The sequence below is a fragment of the Gopherus evgoodei genome, chromosome 1, assembly GCF_007399415.2.
Source record: "Gopherus evgoodei ecotype Sinaloan lineage chromosome 1, rGopEvg1_v1.p, whole genome shotgun sequence".
In the NCBI taxonomy this organism is placed as follows: Eukaryota; Metazoa; Chordata; order Testudines; family Testudinidae; genus Gopherus; species Gopherus evgoodei.
Window position 1 is genome coordinate 338,684,118 of NC_044322.1, and position 18,473 is coordinate 338,702,590.

Genomic DNA, 18,473 nt, shown 5'->3' on the forward strand with positions numbered 1-18,473 from the left:
TGCTAGCAAGCAAGCTAGAGATAACGAGGTCAGTTCAATCGGGGAGGATGAGACCCTGTTCTAGCAGTTGAGGTGTGAAAACCAAGAGAGGAGAAACTGGTTCTGTAATTGGCAAGCCATTCACAGTCTTTGTTCAATCCTGAGCTGATGGTGTCAAATTTGCAGATGAACTGAAGCTCAGCAGTTTCTCTTTGAAGTCTGGTCCTGAAGTTTTTTTGCTGCAGGATGGCCACCTTAAGGTCTGCTATAGTGTGGCCAGGGAGGTTGAAGTGCTCTCCTACAGGTTTTTGTATATTGCCATTCCTAATGTCTGATTTGTGTAAGTAGGTCCTGCGTTCCTCTAATGTCTTCTTCAGCTTGTTTGATGGCCTTTCCGGCTGCATTTTGGGCCTTTTCAGCTTCTTCCAGTGCTTCTTTCACAATAGCTGCAGTGACTTTAACATCTTTTGCACTTTTGCTGTAGAGCAGAAGTAACAATATAATGTGTGACATTAGAAATGTTTCATTTTGGTATGAATAAAAATTTACACCAGGATGAATTTAATGGACACAAATCAGACATTAGGAATGGCAATATACAAAAACCTGTAGGAGAGCGCTTCAACCTCCCTGGCCACACTATAGCAGACCTTAAGGTGGCCATCCTGCAGCAAAAAAACTTCAGGACCAGACTTCAAAGAGAAACTGCTGAGCTTCAGTTCATCTGCAAATTTTGACACCATCAGCTCAGGATTGAACAAAGACTGTGAATGGCTTGCCAATTACAGAACCAGTTTCTCCTCTCTTGGTTTTCACACCTCAACTCCTAGAACAGGGTCTCATCCTCCCTGATTGAACTGACCTCGTTATCTCTAGCTTGCTTGCTAGCACACATATATATACCTGCCCCTGGATATTTCCATTACATGCATCTGAGGAAGTGGGTATTCACCCACGAAAGCTCATGCTCCAAAACGTCTGTTAGTCTATAAGGTGCCACAGGATTCTTTGCTGCTTTTACAGATCCAGACTAACACGGCTACCCTCTGATACTAAAATTTGATAGTGTCAATATTCAGTTTATTAGATTCCTAAGCTACCCAGCCCTTCTTTATCCATTGCTGAAAGGGTAAATAACACAGCAGTGCTTTCTTTCCATTTAAATGAACAGTAATGGATCTAGCTGAGCTGTTGGTTTGACTAATGCCTTTCACGTTTTCAAATCTGGAATTTTTTTGCCCTGGAAGCTGAATGATTCCTAACATGTGTAAATGCTTGTTGAAATCCCATGTATTTCATGTGAGTTTACAATTAATTGAAGCCAAAGACTACAGATGTCTTGGCGACGTCTTACACTGAGATGCATCTCCTCCCCCACTTTGGAGTAGCAGATGTGCAGCAGGAATGCTCTCAGAAGTTAGTGGAACTCTATCCTTACCAATTACAAACACATTATAGCTCCAGTCTTGCATTCTTAGACACTCAAAAGTCAGTGATTTCAGGCAGCTTGGGTTGTACAAGGAATGAAGGGTTATTTCTCTCCATTTCATAAGGTATGCTTTTAATGACATACAACCTAGTTCACTTTCAAAATTGATTCCCCTCTTTCTTCACTTGAATTGTACATTGTAATTCGTACTCTTAAAACCCTCATGTCATTTCATAGTATTTTGGCTGATATTTCGGAGTTGCACAATGCCAGTTTGAGGATAGACTTTGGAAACAGACATTTTAGATAGCAGAGAGTCCTGTGGCACCTTATAGACTAACAGACGTATTGGAGCATGAGCTTTCGTGGGTGAATACCCACTTCAATATCCTATTCACCCACGAAAGCTCATGCTCCAATATGTCTGTTAGTCTATAAGGTACCACAGGACTCTTAGTCTGGATCTGTAAAAGCAGCAAACACAGCTACTCCTCTGATACTTGACGTTTTAAATAAAAGCAGCAAAGAATCCTGTGGTCATGCATCTGAAGAAGTAGGTATTCACCCACGAAAGCTCATGCTCCAAAATGTCTGTTAGTCTATAAGGTGCCACAGGATTCTTTGCTGCTTTTACAGATCCAGACTAACACGGCTACCCCTCTGATACTTGACGTTTTAAATAGTTGGTCAAGACTTTTTCTCCAAAAAGCTGATTTCAAATATCAATACATACATTTGTTGGGGGATTATTTAAACTGTTCTTTCATTCCTGGTTAGATTGAATCTGAAAATGCAGCATCTGAAGAAACCTTAAACAATGCTACCCTACGTCTTACTGAGTTAGAGAAGAGTGTGGAAGGTCTTAAACAAAAGGCTGCTACAAATTCAGAGAATGTGGAAGAGATTGAAGAAACCATTGCTACTGTGAAACAAAATGCCGAAGAAGTTAAAGAGGTGAGACGCCTACCTGCCAGCTGACTTCCTCAAAAACACAATCCCTGGGAACTATATTCGGTACAAACGCATTTCAGTGCTACTGCCAGCTTTAGCCATAATCTTGTCCTGCTTAGTAAGCATCAGGCGTCAGTGAGTTAGCTGCCCAGGAATATTACTGGCATTGTTCAGTGAACTAGGTCAGATCTGTTGCTTCCAATTCATTTATTAGTAAGGTAATGCTGGGTCCATTTGCCAATACATTAATTTGTACTTGGTTTGGCCCCAACCTACATGGCAGAAAAAGCCTGCCAACTTCCAGTTCCTAGATGAGCAGAAAGCTGTCAGTTGTGGAGAGGTGAGCGATCTCCATATTCTGATGTATTTAAGTGTAGGGTTACAAATAGGTAAATCTCACTTCTACTCTCAACTGTCACTGACCTTTACCTTGGGCAACACTTCCCTGTGCCTCAATTTCACCATCTCTAAACTGGATTTAAATAGTTTTCTTACCTTCTGTGAAGTGCCTTGGTCTATGAATGAGGTCACTGTGTGTACAATACATTATTCAGCTGTCAAACAAGGTACTTGTAATTTGGCACTTTGAAGGGAATTCCCCCACTGCTTCAGTCACTGGAGAAAAGATTCCATCTCTCAATGTAACACCTGCCAGCCTGCTCCTCTAGTTAGTGTTTGGTAAGCAGTTTTCTGAAGTGTCAAATATTCTGCGAGCATAGCAGTGTCTTTCTAAGCCATGTCTATATGGAGTCTCTCCCAAAGTCAATACCTTTTTCAGAACGATTCTGATTTACTTCAGCCTTCAGACAATTGAAAACAAAAGTTCTGTATCAAAGGATGTCTCACTGCTCCAATCTATTGTCCACAATACAGTCATCTGTCTCAAAGGAGCCTTCCCTTTCCCAAGGGAGTGAAGATATTGGAATTAACCTTTAAGCACCGCTTAGTTTTAAACAAGGTGCCTCTAAAATGCTGCTTAATAACAAGTACAAGAGTCTGATTATCTAGCATGGGAGGAGGAAAGACAGAAAAAAGAGTGGTAACAGATGTTGTCAGGCACCTTGCTGTAGTAGTGACAATTTTCCCAGATCCTACCCATGCTGTAGATGGCACATTTCATGCTGCTCATACTGCTGGTGAGTTTTCAGGATTCTAATCTACAGACAAGATTGTCTGGTGCATCCACTACCTGTCCCAACACTTGTCCTGGCCAGGGATTGCATGGAGGGAGATGTAGGAGCTGACTTTGCCAGCTCTACACCTGATGGGATCTCCTCCCTGCCAGGGATATTTGGAGACTTGCAGGAGATTTCTGCTCTGCAAAAAAGTGAAGTGGAGCTGAGACACTAACCTTGTGTTTTCTGTAACATCTGGGAAGTGCTTGTGACTTCATGAGTCACTATAGGTGAGATAACCACCAATTCCAGAGCTGTTCATGATAGTTGAAGATTATACACACCTCTACCCCGATATAACACAAATTCAGCTATAACGTGGTAGAGCAATGCTCCAGGGAGGCAGGGCTGCGCACTCCGGCAGATCAAAGCAAGCTCAGTATAATGCAGTTTCACTGATAACGTGGTAAGATTTTTTTTGGCTCCCGAGGACAGTGTTATAATGGGGTAGAGGTGTAGTACTTTAAGTAACAAGCTGCCCTATTTTCAACTCCATCTGTTTGACAATAGTCAACAATAGGAGCAATGCCATGGTCACTTCTGTACTGAATCTGCACTTCCAGAAGCAATGCCTGTTAGTCACCCTTATATTGGAAGGCTATGCAGGATTTGCTCTCACCAGTCACAAATTCTGTGGCTGAATCCTGTACAATGTATGAAAGTTTAGATATTGAAACAGACCAGCCACATAACTAGAAAGGGTGGGTGATCACCAGAAGCATCTGCTATTAGCAGGCATTAAACATGAATGAGAGTGCTAATATTTGGGGGGGAGGGGGGCAGAGTAACTAAAGCAAAAGCTGAATGTTGAGACAACTGAGCCAAACGCTGCAATGATACTAGAACACAGTCTGTGCTGTCAAATCAATCATTCCTACATCCTCACTGGTAATGTCTGTTTCACTGAAGCAGCAGAAGTTTCAAGACCATCTGTTCAAGTGGTGAAACAGGCATTTGCTTTGCAGTATTCTGAACACTAACCCCACCTTGTGTTGTGAATCTGAAACTGCAGGTGCTTGACAGTGAACTGCATGCCAAATATAAAACAGTTGAAAACCTAATTGCCAAAAAAACAGAAGAGTCTGCTGATGCCAGGAAGAAAGCTGGAATGCTGCAGAATGAAGCTAAATCCTTGTTAGCTCAAGCAAACAGCAAACTCCAGCTGCTCAAAGGTAAGATTGCCTGCATGAGAAGGTTTTCCTTTCAGATTTTGAAGTAATGTTTCATGTTGCAGAATGAACTGTGCTTTCTCCAGCTGCTGAACATTAACAGTTCATTTTATTTCCTAACCAATTACATTAATTGCTGGAGGTTCACACACTTATGTACACAGTATATGGAACACTTTTCTAATGATCCAAACATCCTTGTACACGCTTACAGAGATCAATTCACCCACTGGTGTGGTGCAACCACTTCTTGGGAGAAACGCAGTCGCTGATCAACAGCACATAACATTGTACAACTCTTTAGGAAAGAAAATGAAAATCGTATCCAATTGAAACTTCAGCTGGGAGGATTAAGAACATAATTTATCCTAACGACATATTAGCCTACTCAGATTAAAGTGCCATGGCACCTTGAAAGACTAAAAGTAGTGATTTCCTGTCACACCTTAGTCTTGGATATCTCCCATCCAAGCACTGTTATTCTAGTAAGACCTGTCATGATCATAACCCAAAGTGATACTGGCAGAGTTGCTTTTTGAAAATTGAAGTTAACTCCAACAGAACAGTTCTAAGAATTCCCCATTTAGTGCTGCACATTAAAACAGGAGAGGGAACTCTCACCTTACCAACCAGGGTGGAACGGGAGTTTTGTCTGCTTTTACCAGACATGGGGAAGCTGTACTCACCCCCAGCCATTCTTCCTTACATCAATCCCTTATTTGCAACGGTTCACTGCATAGTCTGACCATAACTGAGCCAACACACACACTAATGTCCTTTCAAGTCTGTGTAGAATCCCTAAGCCATTTTTACAACATGAATTAAAGGACACAGTTGTATGTTTTCATTTATCGGTACTTCCCACTGTTTCCACAGTATTGAGACAAGTTGTCATGCCCAGATTTGTATAATCTGATCTCAAGCTTTCTAGCTCAAAGATATAAATTAATACTTTAAATAGGGATATGATTTTACTGCCCAAAAAACAGCTGATAAGTCATCTGTTAGTTTTTCTCCCTTCTCCCTGTAGATTTGGAAAGCACATATGAGAACAATCAAAAAGTCTTGGAAGACAAGGCCAAACAGTTGGTGGAGCTAGAAGAAACAGTGCGCTCCCTCTTACAGGCAATCAGCCAGAAAGTTGCAGTATACAGCACCTGCTTGTAACTTGGAAAACAGTCTGGACCCAGTGTATCCTGGATGGGCTTAAAAGTATTAAGTTTGATTAAACTAGTTCTCATTGACATCACGCTAAGACCTGGTAACCTTGACAGGTTTCTCACTTTTTAAAGTTACAAAACCAAAGAGTAATTTTTTTTATGTTGAAAATAAAAACAGTACTTTTGTACCACTGTATGTATCTAGTATGATTCATTAACTTCATTGTTACTAGCTGGAATAGTAAATCAATTATTTCTTCAGCTTATGCAAATCTTGTTTAACCCAAATAGAGTACTATTCTAATAAAATCTTAGCTCCAAAAGGTGGGCTTTTAACAAGTTAATTTTGACTAAGGCGGTTCCATTTTCTGTGAAATACAGAAGGGTGACAAAACATTTTGGGCATGTCTACACTTACCAGTAGATTTGCACTGCTGCAATCGATGCGAGTGTCAGTTTAGAGGGTCTGGTGAAGACATGCTAAATCAATGGGAGAGCACTCTCCCATCTATTTGTGTACTCCACCTCCCTGAGAAGTGTAAGGGAAGATGACAGATGCTCTCCTGTCAACACAGCACCTTGTAGTGGATCTAACTCAGTCGACTTCAATTATGTTATTCATGTAACTGAAGTTGTGTAATTTAGATTGATTTAGGAGGGTAGTGTAGACCAGCCTTTAGAGTGAAGAACTAGTGTTCCTGCCTGGGAGTTGGGGAGTTGTTTTACTAGTCAGCATTTCCATTTGAATACTTACTTTCTACAGGATGTTCATTTAAATACAAATTAGCTGGTAGTTTTGACACACAAGTTTCACATCCTTGTTCACAAACAGTGTTTCTCATGTGGGTGTAGTATTGAGAGCAGTTTGGATTTCTAGCACCAGTGTCCAACCTCTTATTCATAAAGAACACAGGACAAGATGAGCTTTTGGGACCAAAACTTTATCAAAAAAGATGCTAAATCATGTGAATGGCTTCACCATCTTTTAAATGAATTTGTCCATTTGCCTTTGTACAGAGGCTAGTTGTAGCACATCTTGGTTTTCTCTGCAATAGAGGGCAGAGCCCACGATGTCTAAAGACTAATGCACACAAACCAACACTGGTAGCCTGCATTGTACAGGTATAAAGATTGAAAGACAGAGATGAGTATTAGAACTGTATACAAAAATCTCCTGCTTCAGTCATGTGAAAATGTTTGCAGAATAACTGCAGCAGTCAATGTGGTCTTCAACCATGTTAGCCAGTATCTTTGACTGCAGCATGAATTTAGCAAGACAAGCTGGGCGACGGAATATCCTTTACTGGACCAGCTTCTCTTGTGGGGAGAAAAGCTTTTGAGCTTACAAAGAAATCTCTCTCTCATATCCTGGAACCCACATCACTACATACATGAGTTTAAGGAAGTCTATTAAAATGTACTGCCAGTCATATATTTTCCCCTAGGCTTCAGTTTGTTTAAAACTGTTACATATTTGAAAAATGTTCAAGTACATGGCTATATAGCAGCCAGCTCCTACTAAGACTTTCCAAAACATGTAACTACATGCACTGCATATTTCGGTAGTCCAGACATAACTATGCTTCACTCACTTATACTTTGACTAATGTTGGTGAAAATCAGAATGAGACTTGATCTCCATTGTAAAGCACTGAAACAAATATTTTTGACAGGAAAAATAAGTTCAGCTAACAATTTTTACCCCAATCTCTATTCCCACTTTACATTGCTATAAGTATCCAATTTATCTGCAAGTTTTTTTTTTTTTTGGGGGGGGGGGAATATGTATCAAGTTCTCACATTGTGTTTAATTTCTTGCCAACATCAAGCATTTGTTAGAACAGTTAAAGGAGTAACTGACAGCAGGTCTGTATGCTCCCAACAATGTGGTTCTTAGTATCCTTATTTTACTTCTCTACCCTTTACAAATATTCTTTTGTATGAGTAGTTGGGGGAGAATTATGGAGACAGAAGAATGATACATTAACAAGATGTGAGGGCTTGAATTTTATTTATTTAGAGAGGTTAGGGAGAACCAGGCCTCCAAACACATTAGTAAGTAGTAGAGCTAGTCAATTTCTGAAGTTTTGTTTTGACAAAAACAAGATGAAATTTGTGAAAAAAATTCACCCTGATGTTCAAACAGGCATAAAGCACTTAAAAATTTTTTTTTCACAAGATGTGAAAAAGTTTCCCATTGTTTTGGCCAGCCCTAGTAAGTAGAGAGCAGGTATTCCGCAGAAGGGACATATAGAAAGCTTACAATATGCCAGGGGACGACTCCAACGAATTTATCCAAAAGGCAGAGGTGGATTAGAAGTAAATATGTCCTGGATCCACTAAAATGTAAGGCTTTTTTTCCCATTCCAGGTGTCCCAGAGCTCTCCTCCCGTTTCACAAAACACACTTCATCTTTGCTTCCCTTGGGGAACTCCTTGCTATCACTACCACGTAAGCCCATGTTTATTCCGGCTCTCTCACCAACTCATGGGTGCATTCAGCCAGCTCAGAACACTGAGACAGGCTCAAAAGAGGGTGCTGGCCTCAATCCACCTCCACATATACTGAAGACAAGTCAGAAGAGACAGAAAAGCATATTAATTTCAGAGTTTTGCTATTATTTAGTTTCCTAAAAATACTGAGTAGCCAAATGCTGATCATAGTTCCATTACTCAAAATAGAGAACAGATCAATACAGAGTTCAGTAGCCGGAGGATACAACTACCAAAAGTCTCATCATGCAAACACAAAGTTGACCAGATCTTGTGCAACTTTTTTTTTTTTCTTTTAAAGCATCAATTGAGCATGTTCCCTCCCATTAGGGTTTAGAAGCAATGACTGCATCTGACACCAAGACCTATCAAATTTATGCTTTGGGGAAACAGGACAAAACAAGAGCCCAGTAAATGAAGCCCACAAGGAAAACAAACAAGTTGCTCCCCTTGGGCAGTTTCCCCTCACACAATCATTGTGCGAACTGCAGCAGTCCACAGTGACAGACTAACTGTCTTATCCATTTGTGCATTCATACCCAGCAGTTACCTATCACTTGCACACAAGAACTTGGCTGGTTTCAGGGACAGACAGGCACAGGCATTACATGGGTCTCCAGAAATTCTGGAGCTCAGCAGTGCAGCTCTAGACCAGTTCTGATGACCTAGTGGTAAAAACACCAACAGCCGGTCTGCACTTGCACCAGTGAAGCAGAATCTGTACTAGAGCAATGGTAGAAGAATTGCAGAAAATCCTCAGTGCAGACGAGCTGAGGGAACCGCGATAAGGAGTGCATGGAGTTAGCTGCAGAACTAACCCTTCTATATCAAGCTCTCTGTCAAGCCACCTACAAATACTTGAAATCCCCAGCCAAAATATGAAACATTCCTGCTGCAGGAAAACATATTAAATAGTAGAGGCGAGAACAGACAAAACAGAAATAAAAAGAAGGGAAACAAGCACCCTAGAATCTGCTGTGGAACTGACATGGCACCGCTGCAGCCAGTATGTTTGGAAAGTGCAGAAAGGTGCCTAACCCCATCTTTGCCCAGGGTGCCATTGCACTCAGATCTAATGTTGCTTAGCCTTCCACAAACTTATGTTTTTAAAGCACTTCAGGATAATTTTAACCATCTCTGAACGATGAAAATTCCTTAGAAATGAGAAGACTGATACGATTATGTGGCAATAACATTCAGTTAATTTTCCTCCACTGAATTTTCATTTCTCCATAAACGCTTGATTTTTTTTGCAAGTTAAAGTAGAATTTTATAGACATGTTTTCAATATGAAAACATGATGCATGGAGATAAAGGGTACCAACACTGCCAGACTAGCTTTCTACAAATAAAGATAAGATTCAATTCACCTGCAGTAAACAGCCTCATCCAAATAATCCCAACTCTACTAGATCAAAGTAACCAATAGGTTTGGTTACTGCATTTCAGGAAAGAAAAAAAAAAAGTTAATATATAGTGAAAGATTTCACATAAAAGAATGCCACAACATCTTTGCACCCAGGTGACAGCGGCATTCTGAAGTGCCAGCATTCCACTGGAATATCAATATTTCAAATAAGAATAAAGCAGATACCAGGACGGTATTAGCCATGGGCTGTGGCCGGCGTTCCTCATTATGCTGTGCAAAAGTGAAATGTGTTCTGGTTTTTAATTGTTATCTCTTAAGCTTGTTTCTGAAATACCCATGATGCACAAACACGTTTCTAAGTGTATTAATATACAGCGACTGGATAATTCCACTTGTTCCAAACCCTGTGTCTTTAAATATTTGATGTTTAAACAAAAGAAATTCACTTAATTCAGTTCTAGAAATACTCAGAGACCCAGTCTTCTGCAAAAGCCAACAGTCCATTTTCAGAAGAAATGTGCTATATATGTACAAACGATTGTGCTTGCATTTTAGAAGTTGATAGCTTTGCCGAAAGATGCTGCTAGGTTTGCTTCCCTGAAGGCTTCTGAGACAGTCTGCAGGAAGCAAAAACAAAGGTAAAAGTCATTAGAACAGAATGAAGGGACAAGTTTTTAACTCCTATGTAATTGTATATGCTATATGCCAAACATGAAGAAAAAAATTACAGAATGATAAATTACTTAATGCCAACTTACTGGATGGGCGTGGCAAACTCTGGCTACATCTTCACATGATGCTCCATATTCCATAGCGAGAGCAGCTTCATTAACCATCTCCCCAGCACCCTGTAAGTAACATGTATAATTAGTGCAAACTGTACAATTGCAAAGACATGTAAACTATGCACAAGCTTTTCTAACTTACTAGCTGGCTATGAACCAGCCAGCTTGCCTGTAGGCTTTGTCTTTTGCTAAAAAACTAGTCAGATTCAGCAGTGCTAAGTATTAGCATCTGGTTAATTTAGTCAATGACTCTATCCATACCTGTCATACATACACAGTATAGTTGAGAAAGGATAAAAATACACAACAGTTGCACTGTTCTATACTGCTATAATAATTCACACCAGAGTAAATGACAGAATGCAAGCATACATACAACCAAAAACTCGCTCTTGATATTGATGGCAGTGGTAAACAATACCCTAATTGTATACAAATTGCCAGGAAGGCAAAAAAAATGTCATTCTGACCCATGCTTTTCTTAGTTATTATTGTTTGACATGCTAGCTCAGTTTCCATGGCATGGCTCAACACTTCACATTGTTCTGTACTGCCCCCTCCTGGAGACTCAAGGAGAAGACCTGATTAACCCCAAAAAAAGTGGCATCCACCCTTTCTTGGTCAGAAAATGATGAGGTCTAATTCAGAGTTAATAAAGTATGTAAAATAAATACTAATACAGTGACTTCAAGAGACTCAAAGCTTGGCCTGATTTGTGGTTTGTTTTGGTTTTTTTGGGAAGGACACTTCTGCCTCTCAAAATCTGGTAAGTAGAAGATTTACATTTTTCAGATATACAAAAACACAATTCTTAATTTATTAGTTATCACCATTGGAGCCAAGAAATTGGGAAAGAGGTTCCCATTTTTAATCATACTCACTGCGCCTAGAATGTGAGCACCCAGCATCCTGTCTGTTGTTTTGTGACTCAGTATCTTCACCATGCCATCTGTGTCAGCATTAGTCTTAGCTCGGCTGTTAGCAGCAAAAGGAAACTTTCCAACTTTGTATTCTGTCCCCTACAGAATATAGGTATGGGTCACTGACAATTCACACAGTGTACTGCAGAAACAAATAGTGCACAAAGGACTAGTGAATGTGTATATTGCAGGAGTGGGTGAAGGTTGTATTGTGCAGACGCTGTTCAAATACACAGAAGACAGTTCCTGCTCCAAGGTGCTTACCATCTAATATACTCAGCATAAATTATATTCATACACGTTCATAAATTCAGGTATACTTCATTTTTCACTTGAAACTGTAGCTTAGATGACCTATTTGACTAATCTAAACCCTTGGTTAGCTCCCACCTGACTGACAATTATTACATTGTACTATTTGCATTGCTCTCCATTCATAAAACACTCACAAATGTTTAACATCTGTTACCAGTATTAGATAAAACATGACTCAAGAATAGTAGTTCATTAGCATGAATTGTAAAGGTGTAACTGCTCCATCTTACTTTGGACATGAACTAAAGACATTCAGCACCATTTAAATTACCTTTCACAAGAGACCAGTTTAGAGCTCTTAAATTGTTGCTTCATGTTTGGAAAAATCATTAAAGAGAAACCACGAATTCAAATGTAAATAATTAGAACAGGTGATGATTTCAAATCAAGTATTTTCTTACTGCAAAGACGTGTTATACAGATGCCAATTTATCAAAAAACAAAACCAACCAACTCACCTCCACAATCTGGCATTCCCAGCCAGACAAGACATTTTTTACATTTACGGTTCCAAACAAAGCCAGTCCTGCCCGGGGGCAGAGAAGCTGTGCTTGGAAAGCAACAGTGAGACTGCAAGAGGACATATTTTGGTGTGGCACTATTTACTATCCCTGGTGCCCTATTCACAGGGCCAGCTGTACTCCCACTTCCAGCAGGAGTAGTGGCTTTTCAAGACCAGGTCTGCAGCAGATCCCATTCTGATGGCACTAAGACCTCATCTGTACACTAACTACAGTATGTACTTGCAGACTCTTCCCCTAATATATGCTTTTCAGACATTCAATGACTGTGCAGGTACAGACTCAGTATGCTAGGCATAGCGTGCTTTGAACCACAGCATGCAGTTGCAGTTTACATGCCTGCTGAATGCACTGCTCAATAATAGCACATAGCTCCCCAAACACTCGTGATAAAACTAAGCCACAAAAAGAGGTCATTTCAGACTAAAAGCTTGTTATAAACTGTGAAGAGTTTTCCCCTGGGTTATGAATTGCATCTGCTTTACACAACGTTGGCAACAGGGAGAGATGAATATCATCACCAAACAACAGCTATTCGATACACATTGCTAATGGGTGAACTTTCACAATGACTCAACCCTGTTTGATGCTGAGATACCAGCCTTATTAAATCAGAGCACTGACAGAGTGAATACATGACATTGTTCTTGGCACACACATCTATGGTGATTCAGAGCAGCCACAACCCATAAATGCATTTACTTTAACTTATCCAAGACCCTAAAGTAATATGGTCCAAAGAGAAACCAGACAGTACCTCCTCTTTCAACTGTTCCTCTGATTTGCCAACCCAGGCAACTTCAGGATGTGTATAAATCACTGAGGGCACACAGTTATAGTCAATGTGAACTGCACCTCCAGCTATCCCCTCAGCGCAGATAATGCCTTCATCCTCAGCTTTGTGAGCCAGCATCGGCCCAGCAACTACATCACCAATAGCATAGATGCTATGAGACAAATGAAAAAGAGCAAAACATGGCTGTTTAAAAAGTACATGTGGAGAATTTTAGATATATGATAAATGTACTTTAAACATGTTTGTAAATAGAAAGTCTAACAAAAACAGATGAAAATAATTGCCAAATGTGTACTGCTTCTGTACTTAATTTGCTAGGTTAGCCCTCCAATTTGATCTGAAGAGCTATTTTCTATAGATTAGCGCTAGTTATATTTTTTCAAATAACTTTATAAACTTTACTGTAATTTATTAAATGCTTACTTTTCATGTGACCTGATTTAACTCGAGAGAAAACTAAAGGCCACATCCTGTATACTGCTCTGCCTCCTTTGTGCTTCTAAAACGCCATAGGCAGTAGCAATTTATTTGGAAGTGTAAATTTGAATTTTCCTTTCCTTAGACAAGTTAAACTATCATCAGCTACTATTAAAAACAAAAAGGAGTATTTTTGTAGAGTAATGAACTTTTTTCTTTCTTAATAAAGATCTCTAATTCTAAATAAAAACCCTGTTATCTTTGCTAGGAATACGTGAAGTATAATGTGACTATTTGGAAGCTAACAAAAATTGTTTTAAACATCTTGCTTACTTCGGAATTTTGGTTTGGAATCGGGTATTGATGGGGATTCTACCCTTGTTATCAAGTTCAATTCCAATATCTTCCAGCCCTAGGTTCTGAGTAAAAGGACGTCGACCAATGCAAACGAGTAATACATCACAGGTGATTACTTCTGTCTTTCCATCAGCAGCTGCTTCAATACTGAAAGATAGGAGGGAAAAAAAAAAAGCAACTCTCAACAGATACCACTTACAAGAAAACATGAAGATGTTAAATATCACTGAGACCTGGTAACTTCTTTGACTAATCAATACAGAGATACCAGTGAAGAGGAACGGGCATTGAAAGGTCTCAATAAAATGCAAGAAACTATTTCAAACTATAGTATGCTTAAGAATATCAAAATGGGACTTGCGGTTTAAGTTCACCTCATACTACAATCTCTTGTTACAATTAAGTGATATACTAAACTAAAGCATAAACTATGAGTTTCATAAATTTACACAATTACTTGAGTAATATTTTATCCTAGATTCTCTGTTTTTATACTACAAATACTGAAACAATAGCCACAGCATTGTACCTCTGAAGTTAGAGAGCATTGTGGAAATGCTTGAAATCACCCTCTTGCAGTGACTCACAGTTGCAGATGGCAGGGATCTCAAGATCTTTTCAGAGTTCATCTATATCAGAAATCTATGAAGCATTGCTAATATATTGAGTTATACTATTTTATTTAGGTCCATAAGCTGCTCCCATCACCCCAATATCTGAGTGTTTCTGTGGTTAACCATGCTCAGCAGGTCATTTCCTTTCATGTGGTCAGTTCTTCCTCTCCGAGCTAAGGACAAGGGTATGCTGTTTTATTTCTCTGTTTGTTATGGATAAGTGTACAAAGTGTAATTTCTGTGTACAGTCAATGTAACTGTTCGTTTTTCTTGTTCATTAATAAACCAATACTACTTTTCAATTTAAAAAAGACTTTACTCCTTATGTTCCTTCCCACACCTGAATTCATAGTCATTTGAAAAATCACTAGTGCTTGCAGTGGAAAATTATGTAGTAAGAGTTATATTGTGAGACAAAATTTTAACTTCTAGATGGCACAGAAGCAAATAAGTTCTGAAGACATTAAAATTCATATTTCATGTTAAGGTTCCTTGGTTGCTAACACCATACAGGGAGAAAACAATCTGAAAATACAGGTAAAGCATCAAAGTGTGGTTTTTTTCACAAAGTATCTGTTCTGTATGTTTTCATATCAGCATTTCTATTAGAAATCCGATCCGTGGGTTTTTAGTTTGGTTATGAAAATACATTACTGGAGAGTTTACTACCTTCTATTCTGGATTTCTCTCCTTGCCTCCAGAAAATTTATAATGGACAAAATGACCCTTACCTCAACACCAGTTACCAAAGAGTCAAGAATTAATGGATTCATGGAGATGCATCCGCTGAAGAATAAAAATACTGATTTTGATGCTGTATCAGAGGGAACGTTTTCCAATAAAGGTGAGGTTTTGATTTTGTTTCTGCTATTAACTTCACTAAGACACCATGTCTTTACCCTGGCAACTCTTCAGACTGAAGTCAATGGGAGTCTTGCCCACAAAGGTGCTGTAGGATCAGGGAAATAAGGGCCTAATTTAAACTTCCAAACTGTAAGGTATTCAGTAGTGACTGAAATTGCATCCTCCATTCACCCCATCTGGTATTAAGACAAATACTGGAGTTAGAAAAAAATATTTTATATCCTTGTGTTCACTGTAACAACTGAATAAGTTAGGAGTACAGTTTAAACCAGACTTAGCTTTGAATTTAGTTGATGTTTGGATTCATGTCCCACTGTCACTGTTTGTACTTTTATTTATACAGTAAATTATATCTGTACTTTTAGTTAGATTTCCGGTAAGGAAGGATGTATCAGTCCTGTATTTCACGTGTTAAGCACTTACGAAACATCAATCTTTCCATCTGGCCTCTTGGTGGCACCAGTAACCTTGGTATTTAGTTTAAATTTGAGTCCTTGTTTCTGAAGGATGCGCTGAAAGTTTTTAGAGGTCTCCATATCAATACCCGTTCCACCAACATGGCCCAAGAACTCAACAGCTGTCACATCTGCACCAAGACGCTGCCAAACTGAACCCTGCAGTCAATACAACAAACCATTATTTTGTTTTTAAAAATAAAAACACCTTTGAAAGAGAAACTGCAATCTTCCATGATTTAATATTTACTGCTTAGATTTAAGTTCTTCAAAATAGGGCAATGCATACCATAACAAGGCCTTCACTGGGGCACTACAATGGTGATAAACATGATGTGCGCCCATAATTCCACCTGGGAATACGTATGTATTACATTGTTTACATGTATTACAGTCACATGGACTGTGACCTTGTGGTGCTAGGTGCTGTACAAATTTGTAATAAAAAGTCAATCCTTATCCCAAAGATCTTATAGTCTAGGTCAGGGTCTCAAACATGCGGCCATGGGCTGGAGTTATTTCCTGCAGCCCGCCATAGACGCCGACTCCACTGGCAGCCAAGCTCCCCTCCTCTTCCAGCACGTCACGTCCCCACTCCTCTGCCTACCTCCCAGTACTTCCTGCTGCCAAACAGCTGTTTGGTGGCACTTAGGACTTTCCAGGTGGAAGGTGGGAGGGGCGAGGAGTAGGGACATGGCACGCTCAGGAGAGGAGATGGAGAAGAGATAGGGCCGGGGCGAGGATTTGGGGAAGGAGTTGGAATGGGTGGGAAGAGGCAGGGCCTCATGGACAAGACAAGCAGTCTAAGGTATGAAGTTCAGCATGTATGATTCTTTGCTGTGAGTAGTTGGGAAGAATGTTTGTTAAAAGTGGCAAAGTATTTTGTAAAAGCAGCAAAGAATCCTGTGGCACCTTATAGACTAACAGACGTTTTGGAGCATGAGCTTTCGTGGGTGAATACCCACTTCCTCAGATGCATCTGAGGAAGTGGGTATTCACCCACGAAAGCTCATGCTCCAAAACGTCTGTTAGTCTATAAGGTGCCACAGGATTCTTTGCTGCTTTTACAGATCCAGACTAACACGGCTACCCTCTGATACTTGACAAAGTATTTTGTATGAATAGTTACGTTAAAAAGTTCCTGCCATTACAGCTATGTTGATAGACTGAAAGTGTAGATAATTATCAGCATTACTGACCACATAAGGAATAGTTATAGGTGTTTATATTTTACTAAAACCCCTCTTCGCATTACAGTTTTTAAAAAGTTAATACATTGACTTTCAATAGCACACTATATTACTCTTCATTTTTTTTCATTTTTGACTATATTTTTGTATCGTTGTATGGAAAGGTTTCAGTGATGCGGCCCTCGGGCCAATGTACTAGTCCTCGTGTGGCCCTCATGGTGATTTGACTTTGAGATCCCTAGTCTAGATCAATAAGATGAAACGGTGTATGAAACAAACCTGCAAAAAGTTAGGGAACAGGAATGGCAAAGGGAGGACATACAATAACATAAGCTCATTTCCATGCAGACTAGCTGTGCACGCTACTTAGCTCACTAGTTGCCTTGGCAATAGAATTAAATGTTGTATATAGACACCTATCAAAACAATGCCAGATAGCTTTAATTTTACTTAAGAGAACTCACTGTCCAAGTTACTGCCCCAAAAAGTGCATAAGCAATTGCAAAAGCAAGAGCTATCATCATCATCACCACCCTTGCAAAAATCTACTTGTCCTAAACAAGTCTCCCCTACTTACACCCATACACTTCAGAGAGAAAGTAAAATATTGCTGTTTTTCCCCATTAAAATCAAGGTAAAAGGCTGGTGAGCAGATTTTGTGCCTGGGTTGGCCATGGCATGGTCTGACCAAATTTTCAAGATAGCTTTGTAAGGCCAAAGAATGCATTTTTAAAATATTAGATCTATGTGGGGATGGGCAGGGTACAGGGAGAGAAAGGGGACAGACCTAGAAGTGCTGCATGGCCTCTTTCAATCCCAAAATGTTACTCCATTGGTTATTAGCGATGATAAACATCCTATCAACAAGATTTCCTGATGTTAAATGCTGCAAGTGTGTTTATGCTTCTAAAGGTGCTAAAATGACAGCCCTTTAGAGTGAAAGTTCTCTATTAATGTACAGAGCAGGTTCAGCAGGGGCAACTGCAGTGCAAGCTTCCCCATAACACTGAACTGGGAGGGCTTTAGAAGCAAGAATGTACTTCACCCTTTATGCTCATTCAATCCTTCAACTCTCTGCTGAGACTGCCAATAAGTTACAGTAGTTTTAATAATGTGGACACTTGTCCTCTGAGAACTAAACTACAACCTGGCTTTTCATATAGACTATCAGCCAGCCATCAGATCACAACTCTTGCACACTGCCAATGTGGGATGATCTAACCAGTGACTTGGAGAGGAAATGCTCTCTCTCTCTCTCACACATTAAAAATTCCCTCAGCCATATCATCCCCTATTAAATACTAACACAATGTACAGATTAATATTTGCAATTCTGTGTCAAATGGTTATATTCTGTTTCTTTATCTACGAGAAGCATAAGTTGTATGAATAAGCCTCTTACCAACTCCACACCAATGACTCCTGCACCAATTACAACCATCTTTTCAGGGACTTGTTTCAGGGATAGTGCACCAGTTGATGATACAATTGTGTCTTCATCAATCTAATAATGAA

The 18,473-nt window shown here is 39.6% G+C and overlaps 2 protein-coding genes across 2 annotated transcripts in view; one reads left to right on the forward strand and one right to left on the reverse strand.

The window, feature by feature from the left end:
* Window positions 1-6,055, forward strand: part of LAMB1 (laminin subunit beta 1) — a 73,666-nt gene extending 67,611 nt beyond the window's left edge. Inside the window, exons 31-33 of the mRNA XM_030540039.1 lie at window positions 2,186-2,362; window positions 4,547-4,706; window positions 5,734-6,055. Coding sequence (XP_030395899.1) covers window positions 2,186-2,362; window positions 4,547-4,706; window positions 5,734-5,870 — 474 coding nt within the window. The 3' untranslated portion in view covers window positions 5,871-6,055. The remainder of the gene's footprint in view (window positions 1-2,185; window positions 2,363-4,546; window positions 4,707-5,733) is intronic.
* A 1,802-nt stretch (window positions 6,056-7,857) lies between these two features.
* DLD (dihydrolipoamide dehydrogenase) overlaps window positions 7,858-18,473 on the reverse strand; it is a 28,243-nt gene continuing 17,627 nt past the window's right edge. The window contains exons 8-14 of the mRNA XM_030541323.1: window positions 18,361-18,462; window positions 15,737-15,927; window positions 13,812-13,982; window positions 13,023-13,212; window positions 11,391-11,528; window positions 10,483-10,572; window positions 7,858-10,341 (exon numbers count right to left, since the gene is read on the reverse strand). Coding sequence (XP_030397183.1) covers window positions 10,276-10,341; window positions 10,483-10,572; window positions 11,391-11,528; window positions 13,023-13,212; window positions 13,812-13,982; window positions 15,737-15,927; window positions 18,361-18,462 — 948 coding nt within the window. The 3' untranslated portion in view covers window positions 7,858-10,275. The remainder of the gene's footprint in view (window positions 10,342-10,482; window positions 10,573-11,390; window positions 11,529-13,022; window positions 13,213-13,811; window positions 13,983-15,736; window positions 15,928-18,360; window positions 18,463-18,473) is intronic.